The sequence below is a fragment of the Natator depressus genome, chromosome 8 (genome assembly GCF_965152275.1).
Source record: "Natator depressus isolate rNatDep1 chromosome 8, rNatDep2.hap1, whole genome shotgun sequence".
In the NCBI taxonomy this organism is placed as follows: domain Eukaryota; kingdom Metazoa; phylum Chordata; order Testudines; family Cheloniidae; genus Natator; species Natator depressus.
The window spans coordinates 55642519-55662542 of NC_134241.1; the positions used below are offsets into that span (position 1 = coordinate 55642519).

At 42.7% G+C, this 20024-nt stretch overlaps 1 protein-coding gene across 1 annotated transcript in view; it reads left to right on the forward strand.

Moving 5' to 3' along the window:
• Positions 1 to 20024, forward strand: part of HMCN1 (hemicentin 1) — a 335320-nt gene that overhangs the window by 119521 nt on the left and 195775 nt on the right. The window contains exons 10-11 of the mRNA XM_074961138.1: positions 5442 to 5563; positions 9293 to 9568. Coding sequence (XP_074817239.1) covers positions 5442 to 5563; positions 9293 to 9568 — 398 coding nt within the window. The remainder of the gene's footprint in view (positions 1 to 5441; positions 5564 to 9292; positions 9569 to 20024) is intronic.

Consider the following 20024-nt stretch of genomic DNA (forward strand, 5'->3'; position numbering starts at 1 on the left):
ATTGTAACCATGTTAATGATTTTTTTGGATCAGTTGTGAGAATTTAAGCAAATAACAAAGAATAACAAGCAAATAACTGCATGAGGAAATCAAGAATGTATACTGTTGTGGATTTGGGGTGTGTGTGGGGTTGGGGGGAACACATTTTCTGTTTGTAGGTGGAGAGATCATATGGTTCCAGCAAAAATCTGTGTGCTTTGCTTTATTATGCTCCAAGGGCTATATCATTCTCTTCTTTGGGAAAGCTTCCACGGAATACATCACAAGGATCTCTGGACTCTGTCTACACCACCACCATGCAGACTGCAGATACAGGGAATAATACAGTCTCTTTCTCTATAGAACAATCCAGGAACAATGAAATAGTAATCAAACAAGCAAAAAATCAATAGTCCCCAAGTCTAAGAAAATATTTTCTGGAAAACAGTTAATCACCATCCCCTCTTTTAAAACACCAAACCTTTCAGAAGAAGAATGAAGACCACATTCTATAGCAACTGTACCTGATAACAGAGCAAATAAATTCTGAAATCCTCCTGTAAATTCTTGGCAGAGTAAAGTTCTGCAGCCCCATTTTTTATGAGGTGCTATTTCCATTTAGACATCCTAGGTACATACTTCTCCTGCTCTGTAATTCTCTTCATACTTTAATGATCAAACATCGTATTTTACTACTTATTTTTTTCATAACAGGTACCAACCTGCATTTTTGGTGATCATGTTACTTATCTGTAGAATGGAGCTGAATATTACATTAACTTAACAAAATATTCTTCAAGACAAATGCTACTGAGCAAGATGCAGAGCACTGGTGCCAATAGATGCCCTTCCCAAGGTTTATGCACTTTCTCAAAGTTCCCTAGACCTCGGAACTGGGGGAGCCATTTCCTGACAACTTTAAGCAGTGGTTCTATACTAAATCAGGACAGCTGCTACTGGAGCAGTCTGGTGTGGGGGTGGGCAAACTTTTTGGCCCGAGGGCCACATCGGGGTTGCAAAACTCTATTGAGGGCTGGGTAGGGAAGGCTGTGCCTCCCCAAACAGCCTGGCCCCACCCCCATCCGACCCCTCCCACTTCCTGCCCCCTGACTGCCCCCCTCAGAAACCCCAACCCATCCAACCCCACCCTGCTCCTTGTCCCCTGACCATCCGCTCCTGGGACCCCCACCCCTAACCACCCCCCCGGGACCCCACCCCCTATCCAACGTCCCCGTTCCCTGACTGCCCCAACCCCTATCCACACCCCCGCCCTCTGACCGGCCCCTGGAGACTCCCACGCCTATCCAACCCCCCCACTCCCTGTCCCCTGACTGCCCCGACTCCTATCCACACCCCTGCCCCTAACCACCCCCTGGGACTCCACCCCCATCCAATCCACCCTGCTCTCCGCCCCCTGACTGCCCCGCCCCATCCAACTGCCCCCTGCTCCCTGTCCCCTGACTGCCCCCCGAAACTCCCTGTCCCTTATCCAACCCCCCATGTTCCCCACCCCCTTACCATGCCACTCAAAGCAGCATGTCTGGCAGCTGCGTTGTCCAGCCGGTGCCAAATGCACTGCCGCGCTGCCGTGCAGCAGCGCGCAGCCCCGCTGCCCAGAGTGCTGCCCATGCGGCAGCATGGCTGCAGGGGAGGGGGGACAGCAGGGGAGGGGCTGGGGGCTAGCCTCCCCAGCGGGGAGCTCAAGGGCCAGGCAGGACACTCCTGTGGGCCGGATGTGGCCCACGGGCCGTAGTTTGCCCATCTCTGGTCTAGAGGCATGCTTGTAATGCCACTGAAATTTGCTCCGGCCACCCCTCTGTAGAGATAGAGGGGAAGCCAGGACAAATTTCAGTGGATGATGTTGCAACCTGATACACAGGGTCACAGTACCACTAAAATTTGGTGGCGGGGCATCCACGCCAAGTGGTGCTGCGACCTGGTGCGCTGGGAATCTGTTCTTGGGCCGTGGAGTGCTGGGGGGTCACCAAGAACTGAGCTCCTGGCAACACTGCTCATGCACTGTGTGGGTAAAAGAGAAGGGATACTCCCTCACTGAGGAAGACCTGGGATCCCTGCAGCAGGAGGAGGGGAGGATGAGTAGGGGCTCCCCCACAAAATATCTGAATTGGTGCCATTGATGCACAATTTAATTGGTTATTTTGGCTGCTATTTGGTGTGATTTACTAGTACTGAAGTTCCTTACTGAACTGGTCCATCTTCAGTTATTTATGAATGGTTTAACTGTATAATTGGGCTGTACTACTGCACTTCATCTGATGAGTTTTATTTTATACTTTGCTGATGATCAAGCTACAGCTGTTTATTAAATGGTTGTTTGTATGCTTGGTTCATATATTTGCATATGTTGTTGATCATGAGAGTTGTGTATTCTGGCTGTAGTATCACATGAGGATTAATATGAGTTAAAAGCATTTACAGTGGACATGCTTTAAAAAGTTAATTCTGGTTCTAGAGATATTAGTGGCTCTAGTGTTATTCCCCATTTTAAGTGTTTGGAATATTGCTGGAATCAGAAATATCTCTAAAACTGCAATGAATTTTAATGTTGTGGTGCAGTCAAAAGAGCTTGCTATGACATTATTGGCAAATCACTTACTTCTTGGTATATTGGTTTCCCATTTGTAAAAGTAGCACTAATAAGGCTTACTCATCTTTGTGAAACACATTGAGATATATGGTTTTCTACATAGGAAGTATGAAGTATCATTAACTATTATTTTAGCTGACGGAGAATAGAGTGGTGAGGGACTCAGAGTAATGTGCATTCAAAAGTCTGATGTTTTGTCCAAGTGACTCTTGGTTTGAAAAGATGCAGGGGAAGACTTTCAAAGGCACAAATGGCAATTAGGCACCTCATTTCAATTGAAAATCAATGGGCATTGGGTGCCTAACTGCCATTTGTGCCTTTTGAAAATCTCCCCTGTGTTGTATAGGACAGAAACATTAAATGGGATCACCAAAGAATAAGAAAACTGAAAATGAAATTTGCAGTTTTGGCAGCAAAGAATGCAGCCCTGAGCCCATTTAGTAAAAGCTATGCAATGTAAAGCCACTGATGTTCATGGTTCAGTTAGCTAAGTCTGTATCCTAGTCAGCCAAACACACAGAATACATTCCTGAATGGATGCGAGAACCTATTAGCCCACATTTTTTCACAAGGACCCACTAGTACCTGAGTACAGTGGGGTTGCTGGCTAGCTCAACTAGGATAATTGTACCACCTCAAAGTGGTGTAGCCAGATAGATTGTGGCATGGCCAAGGACTGTCGTGATGTCTGCTAGCACCTGGAGACAGGTACAGTACGTACAGAAGGTACAAGGAATACTGTGCAGTGTGCTTCCCTTGTGCCCATGAGGCATTCTATCCATGTTCACTCTGCACAGGCAGATTGGGGTTCCACATCTACTTACCCTGAGGTGCTCATCTCCACCCCACCTTAGAGAAAGGATGGTACTCAGCCATCAGCATTTGCAGGTTGACCGATGGAGTGTGCTAGCATTTCCTTAACTGAAAAAATAAGCATCTTGATCCACAGGTTACATGTTGTTGTTTTTTTAAAATTGAATAAGTAAAATGTGCAGTAAAGTAAATTAAAACAATCTGAGAAAAGGCAGGGCCTGATGTTGAAAGGTGCTGAGCACCAAGAACTGACATGGACGTTGCAGGGAGTTGGTCAAATTATATTGAGAGCACATATTATACTTTTTTGCCAGTTTAAGTTTTTTAAATAAACAGGCATTTGTGATAGGATAACTTAAGGTGTATAAGATAAATTTAGAAACAGAAAAGGAACAAGATTGTTAAAAATGCAGTTATGTATATATTCCTTGAAGAGCAATTCTACTTTATATTTGGGAGAAGCATGCAGATCTCTTAAGTAAATGTTCTTACCATCTCCTTGCTGCTAGAAGTAACTAGCGTTTCCATTGCTGGCAGTGCACTGGTGAATGTCTTGGAACAACAGCTCTGATACGTGAGTTTGTAATGAGCATGGGGTCAGAGGGAATAAGCAGAAAGTCCAAGATCACTCTGCAGGTGTTATCTGTGGCCTAACCTTTTGTGCAAACAGATTCTACTGCCTCACAATGCTGAAGCACTGAATTTTTTACTATAATACCAAATTAAATGTGGCCTTATTTTGTATCTAATCTTTTTTTCCTACTGTATCCCAAAACATGTTATGGAGTTAAGTCAAGATTTTGGGCAGATTAAGGGAGAGGGAAGGCAGTTGGAACACTAATACACAGGTTTCCCGTATTGTGGAAGGTGTTTCCCAAAGGCATCATGATCAGTCTTGTCTTCATTAGATATATTTACTTACTGAAACAACAGATCAGAGTCAGCAATGGGATACAGAATTAGAAGACGATTGTAATACTTGCACCATATCGTGCCATACAAAGTGTAGCTGCTGAATCTTAAGAAGACATCACAATTTCTTTAAGAAGCACACACAGTAACACGATGTAGTTAAATTTTTACTTCCTTTTTTCCCCTATAGCATTATAAACGACAAAGGTACTATAAACCAGCAGCTTTACTTGTGATATGTTCTATGGGCAAAAGCAGGTGTTTCAAGAGCGTTCATTTGATTATTTTACCCACATCTGACCGCAACTTCTACCAAACCCAACTCTCACAGACTTTACTTACTGTTTTCTGTATCTTTCTGTATTTACACTTACTGCTCCATTTGTTTCAGTGTGTGTGGCTGGTAAGCTGACATGGAGAATGCTGAATTACTATATTTGTTCCTGGTCCTACTTTGGGGTCAAAGAGCCTTCTGCACACAGACTCACCACGCTAATCTCTTCATTCAAGAGTTAGGGAAGTGCAGAGATTGCTCCATGTGTGTCTCCATGTGGGCACAAGGTACTCCAAACCAAAGCATGAGGTGCAGAAAATGTGAGTGAGACTCCATCCCTCACTGCACTGGCCCTTGGAGCTGACCCACACATGTAGAGGGAACCAGTCTGCATCATTGTAAGGGATGGTGCATTCTGTACATACTTTGCTGATAAATAATCAATATAACAGTATTTCGTACTTTCTTCCATTTAAAAGAAATCCAAGGTTGATCCAAGAGTAGAAATAGCTGAGTGAGCGACAGCAGTTTTGTATTTTATGATGTGACTACTTGTCATGGTTTTTTTTTTTTCAAATGTCTCAATGTATGTATTATGTAAGGAATGCATGCCTCTTAATACTCATAAAAGTCTAATCACTCCCCCCCACCTTCTTATTTAAATCAGACCCTAAAAAGTGCATGTAATATAATGCATAAACAAAAGGGATTTAAAAAGGGTGTGCTTTTTCCTACATATGTGAAATTTTCTTTAGCCTTACTGAGAGTCACATGCCAATCAGTAGGAAACTAGACCCTTTACTGCCCTTCTCTTAATCTCTTTAAAGCAGTTACAGAGGCTTTATCATTTTACAGAGAATCATCTAGCATGAACTGGGAAATTGCCAAGGTCTCCTTGTCTGATGAAGGATATTATGAATGCACTGCTGTTAGCAGTGTGGGCACTGGACGTGCTCAGACATTTCTGGATGTGTCAGGTAAATGTTGTTTACTACTTCTGTACTAGACTTCTGAATTAGACTACTAAACTCTAAAGTGCTGGCATACAGTCATTTTTACTTAACAGAAAGTAGCAACATTGGGTGGCATAAATTATGGCAATCCAATGCCAATAAAATGTTTTATGTTAATGTATGTTCTTTTGTTGCCAATATGTCATGTTTCAAAACCTTAATGGAAGCATTTAGGACCCAGTTGACAGCATTTAAATAAATTCATCCGTGTTAAGTAAAGTGCCGTTGAATTCTTTCTAACACTCTTCCATGAAGTCAGTGGGATTTAAGCACATGTTTAAGTTCTTCCCTGAATAGATGTGAGCTGCTGAATTTCTTTTGGAGGCACAAATTGCAGCCAGAGAGAATCCACTCATATTTTTTTTTGTCTCAAACCTTAGCGGTTACACTTTTAACTCCCTGACTGTAGGCACAAATCAGATAGCTGTGAAATTACAAAGATTTGCATCTAAAATTAATTTCTACTTTAGTTTTAAAGCAAGTTCCTAATGATTTATTGGAAATCTGGATTTTTTTGTTTATCATTATTATTATTATTATTATGTATTATTTATTATTTTATTTTAATTCCTGAAAGGATTATCAAGAAATAATGAGATGAAATTAAATAAAGGAAAAATTAGGTTGAATGTAGAGACACGCCTTAATAATGAAATTCATTATATTGTGGAACATTGTCCCAAATAAGTGGTTGAAGGCTCATTACTTGGGTCATTTAAAACTGGACCAGACAAAAGCACTAGAAAATATATTGTAGGAAACAATTCTTGTTATGCATCATTCATATGGGTATTCTTGCGGAAGAAAGATTCTATGTAAATGTGAATTATTATATCTGTTTTGAACTGTGCAGTTGGGATGATGTAAGGAAGACACTTTGAAATCCTTACACATAAATATTTGAAACAAAATTATTTGGATTTTCTTACTCCCAGCAAAGTAAACTTACTCTTTTCAAGTATTTTCAGTTTATCAAGTTGACAGACAGTATATCACAGATCGTCCATTTTTGTCAACTGCTGTCGGAAAGGTACTGGAACGATCTCAGCATTTTCAACTTCAGAAAAAGCAAACATTTGCATTTGTTTTTTCCTGCAAGTATTAAATCTTAAAGTGTCAAATAGCTTGTTAGTTTGTGCAGACATCTTAAATAAAGGGCCAACAAAGGCATGTGTACTGAATGTGAGGAATTTGGTTCTAGGTTTGAACAAAACATTGGTAAGTACTATGTGTACATGAGGTCAACAAGAGATAGTGTGTCCTAGTGGATACAACACTGGACTGGCGTTCTAAAGACCTGGGTTCTGTTCTTGGCTCTGCCTCTGGGTTGCAGAGCAAGTCTCTTCCCCTCTTTGTGTCTGTTTTCCCATCTGTAAAATGGGATAAAGATACTGATCTACTTGGTAAAGTGCTTGGATATCTACAGGTGACAAGCATTAGATAAAAGCTATATATTCATGTCAAAAGGTGGAGTAACTTACCAAAGATATGACTGTGTGTGCATACAGACACACACACACACACGTGAATTTATATATATATTGACCAGGTGCAGGAGCAAAACTCAGTCCTTAGTAAGCAACTCTGGCTTTCTTTCCCTTGCATGGGTGATCTGTGATAGGGTGATGGCTATAAGAATGACTGCTGCTGGGGAGCCCACGGGGACCATACTTGCGGGAAAGCAAGGCTCCAGACCCAGGTGCCCAGGGCTTTTGAAGAAATTCACCACTGTGCAGAGAGCTAGCCCAAGGCCTGTGCACATACTGTGAGATCTTAAATGAGCTGAATGGCTGGCTCTCAGCACTAGGGTGACCAGGTGTCCGGTTTTCAACTGGAACACCCGGTCGAAAAGGAACCATGGCGGTGCTGGTGAGCACTGCAGACCAGGCCATTAAAAGTCTGGTCGGTGGTGCTGCCCGGCTAAGGCAGGCTAGTCCCTACCTTTTCTGGGGGGGTGGTGCCTGCGGGCGAGAGCAGCACGCAGAGCTGTCTGTGTGCCTCCACCTAGGAGCCGGACCTGCTGCTGTCCTCTTCCGGGGCGCAGCGCGGTCTGCGATGCCAGGACAGGCAGGAAGCCTGCCTTAGCACCCCCGCTGCTTCGCTGACTGGGAACCGCCAGAGATAAACCCAATCACCTGCCCCAGCACTGAGGCCCCCTCCTGCACCGCAAACCCTTCATCCCCGGCCCCATCCTAGTGCTCCTTCCCAGCCCAGAGCCAGCACTCCCAGCCCAGAGCCCTCACCCCCTCCCACACTCCAAACCCCTGCCTCAACCCATAGCCCACTCCTGCACTTCAAATCCCTCGGCCCCACCCCCCAATCCTGGAGCCCACTCCTGCTCCCCAAACCCCTCATCCCCAGCCCCACCCCAAGCCTGGACCCCCAGCCAGAGCCCTCACCCCCTCCCACATCCCAACCCCCTTCCCAAGCCCAGTGAAAGTGAGTGAGGGTGGGGGAGAGCAAGCCACCGAGGGAGGGGGAATGTAGTGAGCAGGGGGTGGGGCCTCAGGGGAGGGGTGGGGAAGGAAGCGGGTCTTGGGGGAGGAGCAGGGCTAGGGTGTTCAGTTTTGTGTGATTAGAAAGTTGACAACCCTACTCAACAGAGGGATGAATTTTTCTCCTTTAACAGAGAACTCCTGTTTGGTTATCTTTGCTTTGCTAATGGTAATCTATTGAGTGCAGTCGTATCCTGGTAAGTTACTCCACCTTTTGACATTTGTGTCACACTCAGTCCATTATCCTCTGCAGATCTGTATTTCTGTGTTTAAGAACAAATGCCACTGGGTTTAAACAAAAGAAGTGTGGGGCAAAACCCCAATAAAACTATATGAGTTTAAATTTCCTTTCTTGTTTGCATTTAAATCAGTGGTTCTCAAACTTTTGTACTGGTGACCCCTTTCTCACAGCAAGTCTCTGAGCATGACCCCCACCTTATAAATTAAAAACATTTTTTTGTATTTAACACTTATAAATGCTGGAGGTGAAGCGTGGTTTGGGGTAGAGGCTGACATCTCGTGATCCCCCATGAAATAACCAAGTGACCCCCTGAGAGGTCCCGACCCCCAGTTTGAGAATCCCTGATTTAAATATTGTCTCTTTTACTCACGGATGACTCAACAAGGATCATTTGACCTAATCTGAAACCATTGTGTGTTTAAAATTCAATCCAGTTCAAAGTTACTGAGTTTGCATTCTGCTGAGGGAGAAGTCAGTGGTAAAAAGGAGCAGAGCAGGGAGTCAGACAGAAAACAACAAAATATGGGGGGAATTGCAGCATAGAATGGGCACTGATGTGAACAAAAAGAGACTAAAATCCATTAAAACGCAAGTTGAGACTAACATCTGAAGAACACACTGATAATTTCAGAGCTGTTTAGTGGCACTGGAAAAAGTCCATATGTACAGTAGTGTTGTCTTGAGGGTAGCTGTTCAGTAATCTCTTTTTTACACAGCAGCATGTACAAATCTAGGACCTGATTCAGATCTCATTGAAAGGCTCCCTTTTGGTTCAGTGGGCCTTGGATCAGACCCCAGTGTGCTGGCTTCAGTGCTGTGAAATGAAACTAAGTATTAAATAACCCACCGGTATGCCTTTTTACTTCTGTTACTGCTGTGTTATCATGGTTACTTACGAAGTACCTACAAGTGAGCCTAATAGTTTCTGAATCCTTTCTCTTTATTCTTTCCATGTAGAGCCCCCACCTGTGGTTCAGGTTCCTAATAATGTCACAGTCACCCCTGGGGAGAGAGCCATATTGACCTGCCTAACCTTAAGCACAGTGCGTTATAATCTCACCTGGCAGAGAAATGGCAATGATCTGAGGCTTGTGGAGCCCTCCCGAATAAGGATGATGAGCAATTTGTCTTTAGAAGTAAAATCTGTAAAGCTCACAGATGCTGGCGAGTACAGTTGCACTGCTTCCAATGAAGGTGGATCTACTGTGGCTTCTGTCTTCCTCACAGTACAAGGTAACAAAGAAGATGCATGTTAATCTTCTTTTGAAGCATATTTTTTTTCTTTTTCCGCCTTCCCACCTTTTTTTCCCTTCTCCTTGTTAACAACTTTGCCCTTTGAGCAATTTGGTAAAAGCCTGTGGAAACTGAGAGCTCCCCCCAAATAAAACAAAACAAAAAAACACAAAACCATGTAGAAAGGATATACTTTTTTCTATTAAATTTCAGCGTTTTTCCATAAGGACAATTGTTCGAGGCCATTGAGGGGAGAAAGAGAAGCATTCTTTCAGTTCCCTCCCCATCCCTTCATGGGATTTAGATGTTCTTCCTAATGTCTATAAACCAGTTGGGAGGCTTAACACAATTACTAAATGACTTCTGGCAGGTTTTCACAGTAAAGCTAAAGAGGTTTGCTGCTGTCTCAGCAAAATATTTCATTTCAAATCACTTATATATGAGGCTGATTATATCAAATAGATTGGAATTACATTTTGGCTGGTTTTGGTATTGCTAACTGTTTAAAACATGCCTGAGATAACCTCTCAGATGGTTTAGACAGGGTCAGTTCAGTTGTTTTCTTTTGAATTTGATGAAAGATGCTTGGAATATCACTAATAGGTAGTAAACCTAAACTGCAGCTGAATGTGGCTATCTGCAGTTTGCAGTGTTGTAGCTGTGTTGGTCCCAGGATATTAGAGAGACAAAGTGGGTGGGTGAGGTGGTATCTTGTTTTGGACCAGCTTCTGATGGTGAAAGAGTCAAGCTTTTGAGCTACCTGGAGAAGAGCTCTGTGTAGCTCAAAAGCTTGACTCTTTCACCAACAGAAGCTGGTCCAATTAAAAATATTGCCTCACCCACCTTGTGCCTGCAGTGACATCCTCCTACTTTCTTCTGGAGTGCGTAATCCACTTCCAGACACTGAAATATATTGTGTATGGAAGCTGAAATGGAGTCATGTGGTGTCATGTTCTATGGTCAACTAAATTTTAGAAATATTTTGGACCAAATAAAGTACCAAATGTATAGAGTTGCAGTGTTGATCCATGTCAACAAATTACATCAAATACAGCACTCACTACTGGCTTATCTGTGGAATAACATGCAGAGGGAATCTACTGGGAAGTAACCTTGTGCTTGCATGTCTCTCTGGCCTGAATATTGGGCAGCAGAAGAATGAAGCTGGCTATATATGAAGGGATGAAAAAATGAATCTCATCATTAATAACATTGTAAAGAAGGAAATTTAAGGCCACGTCAACATAGTGGGCTGAATCCATGATTAGTGAAGGCTTGCGGAGTTACACCAAGGATGAATATAGCTCCTTAATTCATAGTAAAGCACACTGTTATAGAATGTGACATGGTCGGGCCAGATGGCTATAGGAGAGTAATAGAAGGCAGATATATTAGCCCCAGGCTAAGTAGGTCCCTTTTCCCTGGGTACGGTAACAGGGAAGGTTCCAGAACAATCAGGAACCTTCTGGAGACAATTAAGACAGGCTGATTAGAACACTGCAGCCAATCAAGAAGCTGCTAGAATCAATTAAGGCAGGCTAATCAGGGCACCTGGGTTTTAAAAAGGAGCTCACTTCAGTTTGTGGTGTGCGTGTGAGGAGCTGGGAGCAAGAGGCACTAGGAGCTGAGAGTGAGAACGTGAACTGTTGGAGGAGTGAGGTGTACAAGCATTATCAGACACTAGGAGGAAGGTCCTATGGTGAGGATAAAGAAGGTGTTGGGAGGAGGCCATGGGGAAGTAGCCCAGGGAGTTGTAGCTGTCGCACAGCTGTTCCAGGAGGCATTCTAGACAGCTGCATTCCACAGGGCCCTGGGCTGGAACCCAGAGTAGAGGGCGGGCCCGGGTTCCCCCCAAATCCTCCCAACTCCTGATCAGACACAGGAGGAGTCGACCTGGACTGTGGGTTCAGAAAAACGGCCAAGCTGAGGGCTGCCGTGAAGCTCCAAGGCGAGCAAATCCGCCAATAAGCGCAAGACCCACCAAGGTAGAGCAGGAACTTTGTCACAAGAGCTACATCTAACATGAAGAAATTTACTACATTTTGGATCATGAAAGAATTAATTTCACTGTTATGTTCTCTTGCTGTATGAAGGTGTCAACTGTAAAAATAAGAGTGGACAGAAGCTGTTCATTTTAGTTTATTATTTTAAACCTTTGTTTTGAAAGTTATAAGTTAAAATAATAATAATAGTAATGAAGAAATGCCATTTCTGATTTTTGAGAAAAGGGGCTGTACAATTCTGTAAGTTAAATCTTGAACTGGAAGTAGTCCCTCTTTTTTTGATGGGGTACATCCCATATTAATGGGAGCTTCTTGTATTAATGTACTAAGTGCCCAACACTTACTCACGTTGAGTAATCGCTTATACCACAACCAGTCCTATTGAAAATCTTGGGGCTACTTGTGGAGTGATGTACAAAACAATGTGAACAAAGGTGTCAGAATTGAGCCTTAAAGGGCTAAATTTTAGTCCTACTGAAGTCAATCCTGCCATTTTCACTCACTGAATGGTAATTTTGCCTTAGTAAGGTGTCTAAGGACTTGTCTAGGATTTGCTGCTGTTGTTGATTTGGCCCTAAAACTGTTTTAAGGTAACTGCAGGGGGTCATGATTCCCCCTCCCCTCCAACAAAACTTTTTTTTCGTTTTGTTTTGTTTCATTCCTCTGAAGCATCTGGAGATGGGACACTGGACTGGTCCGAGCTGGTGCTCCAAGATGGTCATGAGAATTCTCTTTATCAGATTCTTGGCTCGCTCGTTCTTGCTTACATGCTCAGGGTGTAACTGATTGCCGTATGTGGGATTAGGAAGGAATTTCCCCCCAGATCACATTGGCAGGGACCTTGGGGTTTTTTTCACCTTCCTCTACAAGATGGGGCACACATTGATTGCTAGGATCATCTGGGTGTGTATCATTAATCAGTTCCCAGCACTGCAGAGGCCTTGGTCTTTGGTGCATTCCAGTCCCTCCTATTATATGCCTGTGGCACACATTATCTTAATCTCCTGCGGGTTTTGACATTTTGTCTAATTTCGGTTGTTGGGTTTGGTTTGTGGGTACCTAGATGCTGTTGATGGTCTGTGATATACAGGAGGTCAGAGTAGATGATCTGGTGATCCCTTCTGGCCTTAAGCTCTATGATTCTATGAGCTATTCACTATGAACATGACTACATGGTCTGGGGGTCTACACAGCACTAACAGAACTTCCCAAAGTTCTGTCTCATACCAGATTGGGGTCTGGTGTTGACACTAGCGTGGATTGTTCGAGGGCTCTGTTTTCTCCTCAGTTGCTTCAGAACACTGACCAGGAGCCTGGAGAGTGTCTTCTGAGCATGTGAACAGTGTAATGGTAAAAACTGTCCAGGAGGACGAAATGTTAATCCGTATATTTTTCTAGGATTATTTTTTCCACGAGGAAGAGAGAGAAATTCCATAATCATGTGATCTCTGCCTTTTCTCCAGCTTTTCAGTGTTGTAAACAAAATATTAACATGATACATGCATGTTTATTAGAGTAGATCCATATTTGAACGCGTTGTCCTGATAGTTGTATAATATTACCAATGTTTCTCATATCTGGGTTTATTAACAAATCTTTCTGGCTTGGAAGCATAAATGAGTTATTTTTGTAACCAATGTCCTTTTTGCCGAAAACATTCATTTCTGGTGATCTTTGACTGTTGAATTTCATGTGTACCATTAACATTCAAATCTCCAAAACACTACATATTGCCAAAATCTAATTTTACTGGCAAAATCTTGGTTTTGTGGATTTCCAGCTCTGAGTCAGGATAAGCAATTAAATATTATCATAGAATTTGGGCTTTGTTCTTTGGCTCTGCAACACAGCCATATTGTGTGGGAAAACCTCTGTGGTTTGTGTTGTGTGTGGATCAAGGATTAATAGAGAAGTTTAGCTTTCAGCAGTTTCAGCATTTCGTGCATGGTTGTAGCACCAGATTAATAAGAAATGAGGTATGTTGTGCTTTCATCTCACAAAAATAGGGATCCGCTGAAGGTAAAGAAGCATTGGCTGGTCGTGGTTTGGCCTATTGTATACAGCATATAGGTCCCCTTTTTGTGTTGATGAGCATATTTACATGAGTTGTCAAATACTAGACAGAAAGAAAGCTACAAACTTTTTGTATTACATTCCGAGCATCACGTGATAAATAATTAATTTGGTGTATTCATAGTCTGACAACTTTGTCTCTTTATTTTGCCAAGCATTTTTGTAAAGGTTCAAACGGGATTTTTCTTGTCACAACTGAAAGGTTTGCATCAGCCTGTTACAAGTGGTACTGTGATAGAAAGATCTTAGCAGTACCTAATACAGGAATTCAGTGAACATACTGTAGCCACTGTACTACAAAAACTACATGTTTGACATCAGGTGTCAAATACGACAACTTCCCCTACCTACCTCTGCCAAGATAGCATTTGAAACAATTTTAGTTCTCATGGTGTAGATAGAGTCAACTGTGTTGAATACGTGTTGTAAGAAAGCATTCTCAACCTCTTGTCCTAGCAGGTCAACCACATTTCTATGCCAGGGAACAGATTTGGATAAATCACTGTGACTTACCCCAGTGCAACTCAGAATCAAGATTAGAATCTGGCCCTGGGCATACTGTACATCAGTGGTGCCCAGCCTTATTACACAGGAGGGCCACATAAACATAACCACAACCTTGTGTGGGCAAACAGATTCTACATATTTTAATAAGATTTATTGATTTATATTGTAAGTTGAGCTTGTTTCGTATGTATTTAGATAGGTTGTTTCTAGGTATGGTATTGTCTATTTACACACTTATGTAAACTAAAATGATGTAAACATGATGACAAAACACTAATGGATTGGCAGTGAGTATAGTCTGCTGAAGCAGGCCACAGGCCTTATGAAATGCTCTAGTGGGCCTTAGATTGGGCTCCCCTGCTGTACATGGTTTGCTCTTGTCCACAACAAGGACAAAACCATGTTCAGCTCTGGTTGAGAATACTAGAGGGCAGCAAGCGGTGTAGAACACAGCATGATATCTAATCACAGTCTTTGGGCCTGAATCTCTGCTCACCTTCAGTAGTGTAAATCTGAAGTAATTCCAGTAAAGTGAATGTACAGTGGTGTAAGAGGAAAATCATATTGCTTTTTTCTCCTGGGGAATCATTTGCCCAAAATATCTTTGGTGTACTCTCTGCTGGACAACCCTTGGAACAGCATTAATATTCCCCCAGTGCTGGTGAGACAAGAGGTTAAGCATTCTGAATGCAGTTTGGCAACAGTTGTGAGAGAAAAAGAAAGATAACAGGGAAATGAAAACATTATAGAATGAAAAGTTTGTATACATACCATTCATTCTCCTGACATGACGTCCCCAACCCCAAATACACAGTGCAGATTTCCATATAACATGAAAAGGAATAGTCCGAAATACAGTGCTGAGATCCTCCGAGCACCAAAAAAAAAAAAAAAAAAAGACAATGAAACTGGAGTATTGCAGCCTAGTTTGCTGATTTTTTAAATGGGGGGAAATGCAAGATTATTCTGCCCTAAAAAAATTAAAACATTAAGCAGTCTTGATAGCACAGTGGTTCTTTCTAAACTGTTCTTGGGAGCTATCTCAGATGATTAAAATACACAGCTTGGAAAAGATTAACTAAAGTTATTAGCTAGCGTCTCTTATCGCTATGGTACTTCCACTCTTTTCAAAACAGGAAATAAAACAGTTAAACTCCCAGCAATGTTCTTTGATACAAAAGTCAATGTTCTTTGAATGAAAAAGAATTAAATCAGTAAGTATCCATATGTCTGGATGGCTCAGCTGCTGCTAATTACCATTCACAGCAGTCTTAATTATAGTTATTACATTGGTTTTTGAAGTTAGCCTCTTACACAGGAATACATGTGTTTGGAGGAGGGGTCAGAGATTGCTTGAGCAGCCTATCCAGAGATCCGAAGAAGAGCTCTGTATACCTTGAAGATGTCTCTTTCATCCACAGAAGTAGGTGCAATAAAATATATTACCTCACCTACCTTGTCTCTGGGAAATTAGTGAATATCACAAGTTTAATAATGTCTCTCTCCCAGAGTTTCTCATTCAATGACTCATGCTAGATCATACAGAGAAATAGTCTTTTTTCCTACCTGCAGTGAAAGGGAATTACGGGAAAAAACTAAATAAAGTCTGTGTGTTGCATGTTTGTGTTAATATTTCCTGGATGAGATCATCTGCAGAGCTTTGCAATTTAAGAGCTAAGCAAACAAAGCTTTCTCATCAAATACTTCCCATGCCTCCAACACATGATTGCTTGTCATTAATGAACCTCAAAAAGAGGTTATTACTATTCGTTATTTTTATAGTATTCAAAGTGTGCTGGGCACTTTACAGACAGTAAGAAGATAAGAGCCCCTGCTTCAAGAGATTATGCATCGAAGGAAACAAAGTACAGACAAAGAATGGGGAATTAAATGCAACAAAAAGCCAAGTGACTGAATGACTAGATGTATCACATCTTGTTCTATGATTTGGGGTTGGATTTCCTGTTCTGTATTGTCAGTTTGTTAGCATTTCCTTGGGGGAGAGGGAAGAACTAGAGTCTATAGCAGGGATCGGCAACTTTTGGCACACGGCCCGTCAGGGAAATTCGCTGGTCGGCTGGCATGGTTTGTTTACCTGCAGCGTCCATGGGTTCGGCTGATCGCAGTTCCCACTTGTCGCAGTTCGCCGTTCCAGGCCAATAGGGACTACGGGAAGTGGTGGTCAGCACATCCCTCGGCAAACGCAGCTTCCCGCAGCCCCCATTGGCCTGGAATGGTGAACTGCAGCCAGTGGGAGCTGCGATCGGGTGAACCTGTGGACACTGCAGGTAAACAAACTGTCTTGGCCTGCCAGCAGATTTCCCTGATGTGCCGTGTCAAGGTTCCTTCCCCACTCTGAACTCTAGGGTACAGATGTGGGGACCTGCATGAAAAATGCCCTAAGCTTATTTTTACCAGCTTAGGTTAAACTTCCCCAAGGTACAAACTATTTTACCTTTTGTCCCTGGACCTTATTGCTGCCACCACCAAGCGTCTAACAAATATAACAGGGAAAGAGCCCACTTGGAAACGTCTTTCCCCCCAAAATCCCCCCAAGCCCTACACCCCCTTTCCTGGGGAAGGCTTGATAAAAATCCTCACCAATTTGCATAGGTGAACACAGACCCAAACCCTTGGATCTTAAGAACAATGAAAAAGCAATCAGGTTCTTAAAAGAAGAATTTTAATTAAAGAAAAAGTAAAAGAATCATCTCTGTAAAATCAGGATGGTAAATACCTTGTAGGGTAATCAGATTCAAAACATAGAGAATCCCTCTAGGCAAAACCTTAAGTTACAAAAAGACACAAAAACAGAAATATACATTCCATTCAGCACAACTTATTTTATCAGCCATTTAAACAAAACAGAATCTAACGCATATCTAACTAGATTGCTTATTAACCCTTTACAGGAGTTCTGACCTGCATTCCTGCTCTGGTCCCGGCAAAAGCAACACACAGACAGAGAGAACCCTTCCCCCCCCCCCCTCCAGCTTTGAAAGTATCTTGTCTCCTCATTGGTCATTTTGGTCAGGTGCCAGCAAGGTTGTCTTAGCTTCTTAACCCTTTACAGGTGAAAGGGTTTTTCCTCCGGCCAGGAGGGATTTAAAGGTGTTTACCCTTCCCTTTATATTTCTGACAGGCCGCGTGCCAAGTTTTGCCAGTCCTTGGTCTGTAGGCTTTTTGAAATATGTGTGTTTTAAGAGGAGGAACTTAGAGAGATGTAGGATGGCTACTCATGGGGGGGGATTCTGTGCCAAAGAATTCAAAATTCTGTGCCAAAAAAATCAAAATTCTGCAAAATTCTACATATTTTATTTGTCAAAATAATGCAGTATAATCACATCAGTTTCAATTGTTTTGGTAATTTATTTACAGAATACAATACAGAAAAATGTCTCAATAACTATTCAGCATTTTCTAAATACATGAAAGGTAAGTTACAAACACTTGGTAACTAATATCCTGCATTCCAGTTATAATCTTGGATTTTTATTTAACTCACATTACAGAACACCAGATAGCCAAAAAAAAATGTAGAATGTAATTTTAAATTGCTCAGATTTTCACACATGAAAGTCATACAGTTTTGTTAATCATTATCCTGGACCTGGCTGGATACTTTGGGCAGGGCTTGGTTCTGATTGTCCTGACATTTTATTGACTGCTTGGTAAATGTTTTATTTGCCATCAAAGTCTTTTTTTTTTAAATGGGTAAGTAAAATAAATCCTGAGCTGTAATCTAACCCCATTGTGCCACTTTGGCACAGGAAAAAAGTGAAAAATCACACAGATCTTCCTATATGAGGATTTCCATACTGTCATTTATATAATGCTCCTTTACATCACTCTGGCAATGTAGGGGCCTTAAAACTTTTACAGGTTTTATGCTCCTGGGGGAATTGACTGATAATGGGAACAGTTAACCAACAATAGGAACAATAGGCATGCTGCTACACTTCTGCCTCAGAGAATGAGATCAATTAAACATCAACAGCAACTTTAACAATGTTACTACCTGCAGGCTGCTACATTTGTGCATCAGAGAAAGAGATCAATTAACTAGCAGGCAGGCTGCTACACTGCCTTCCAGACATAGCCTGCCTCATGCATAATAAAAAGCCCTACCCTTCTACACCAGCGAGCTGCAGTAGCAAGAGAGAGGGACATAGTCAGTCTCTCTCTCTCTCCCTCTCTCTCGCTTGTTGGCCCAGCACCTCCCACAATGGTGATCAACCACACAGGCATGCACGACCAGTCCCCATCCCCCATTTCTGAGGCTGCTCCAGGCATGCTGGAACAGATCTGCTGCTGGGGAAGAAGTGCGTGTCCCCTGGCAGATTTTTAAAAAAAAAAAATTTCTGCGTGGTGGGCACAGAAATATGCATAGAATCATAGAATATCAGGAAGTGATCAGGAAGAATATTGGAAGTGACCTCAGGAGTTCATCTAGTCCAACCTCCTGCTCAAAGCAGGACCAGTCCCCAACTAAATCAGCCCAGCCAGGGCTTTGTCAAGCCTGACCTTAAAAACCTCTAAGGTTGTAGATTCCACCACCTCCCTAGGTAATGCATTCCAGTGCTTCACCACCCTCCTAGTGAAAAAGTTTTTCCTAATATCCAACCTAAACCTCCCCCACTGCAACTGGAGACCATTACTTCTTGTTCTGTCATCTGCTACCACTGAGAACAGTCTAGATCCATCCTCTTTGGAACCTCCTTTCAAGTAATTGAAAGCAGCTATCAAATCCCCCCTCATTCTTCTCTTCTGCAAACTAAATAATCCCAGTTCTCTCAGTCTCTCCTCATAAATCATGTGCTTCAGCCCCCTCATCATTTTTGTTGCCCTCCACTGGACTCTTTCCAATTTTTCCACATCCTTCTTGTAGTGTAGGGCCCAAAACTGGACACACAACTCCAGATGAGGCCTCATCAGTGCCGAATAGAGGGGAATGATCACGTCCCTCGATCTGCTGGCAATTCTCCTACTTATACAGCCCAAAATGCCATTAGCCTTCTTGGCAACAGGGGCACACTGTTGACTCATATCCAGCTTCTCGTCCACTGTAACCCTTAAGTCCTTTTCTGCAGAACTGCTGCCTAGCCACTCGGTCCCTAGTCTGTAGCTGTGCATGGGATTCTTCCGTCCTAAGTGCAGGACTCTGCACTTGTCCTTGTTGAACCTCATCAGATTTTTTTTGGCCCAATCCTCTAATTTCTCTAGGTCCCTCTGTATCCTATCCCTATCCTCCAGCGTATCTACTATTCCTCCCAGTTTAGTGTCATCTGCAAACTTGCTGAGGGTGCAATCCACGCCATCCTCCAGATCATTAATGAAGATATTGAACAAAGCCGGCCCCAGGACTGACCCTTGGGGCACTCCGCTTGATACCGGCTGCCAACTAGACATGGAGCCATTGATCACTACCCATTGATCCCGACGATCTAGTCAGCTTTCTATCCACCTTATCATCCATTCATCCAGCCCATACTTCTTTAACTTGCTGGCAAGAATACTGTGGGAGACCGTATCAAAATCTTTGCTAAAGTCAAAGAATAACATGTCCACTGGTTTCCCCTCATCCACAGAGCCTGTTATGTCATCATAGAAGGCAATTAGATTAGTAAGGCATGACTTGCCCTTGGTGAATCCATGCTGACTGTTCCTGATCACTTTCCTCTCCTCGAAGTGCTTCAGAATTGATTCCTTGAGGACCTGCTCCATGATTTTTCCAGGGACTGAGGTGAGGCTGACTGGCCTGTAGTTCCCAGGATCCTCCTTCTTCCCTTTTTTAAAGATGGGCACTACATTAGCCTTTTTCCGGTCGTCCGGGACTTCCCTGGATCTCCATGAGTTTTCAAAGATAATGGCCA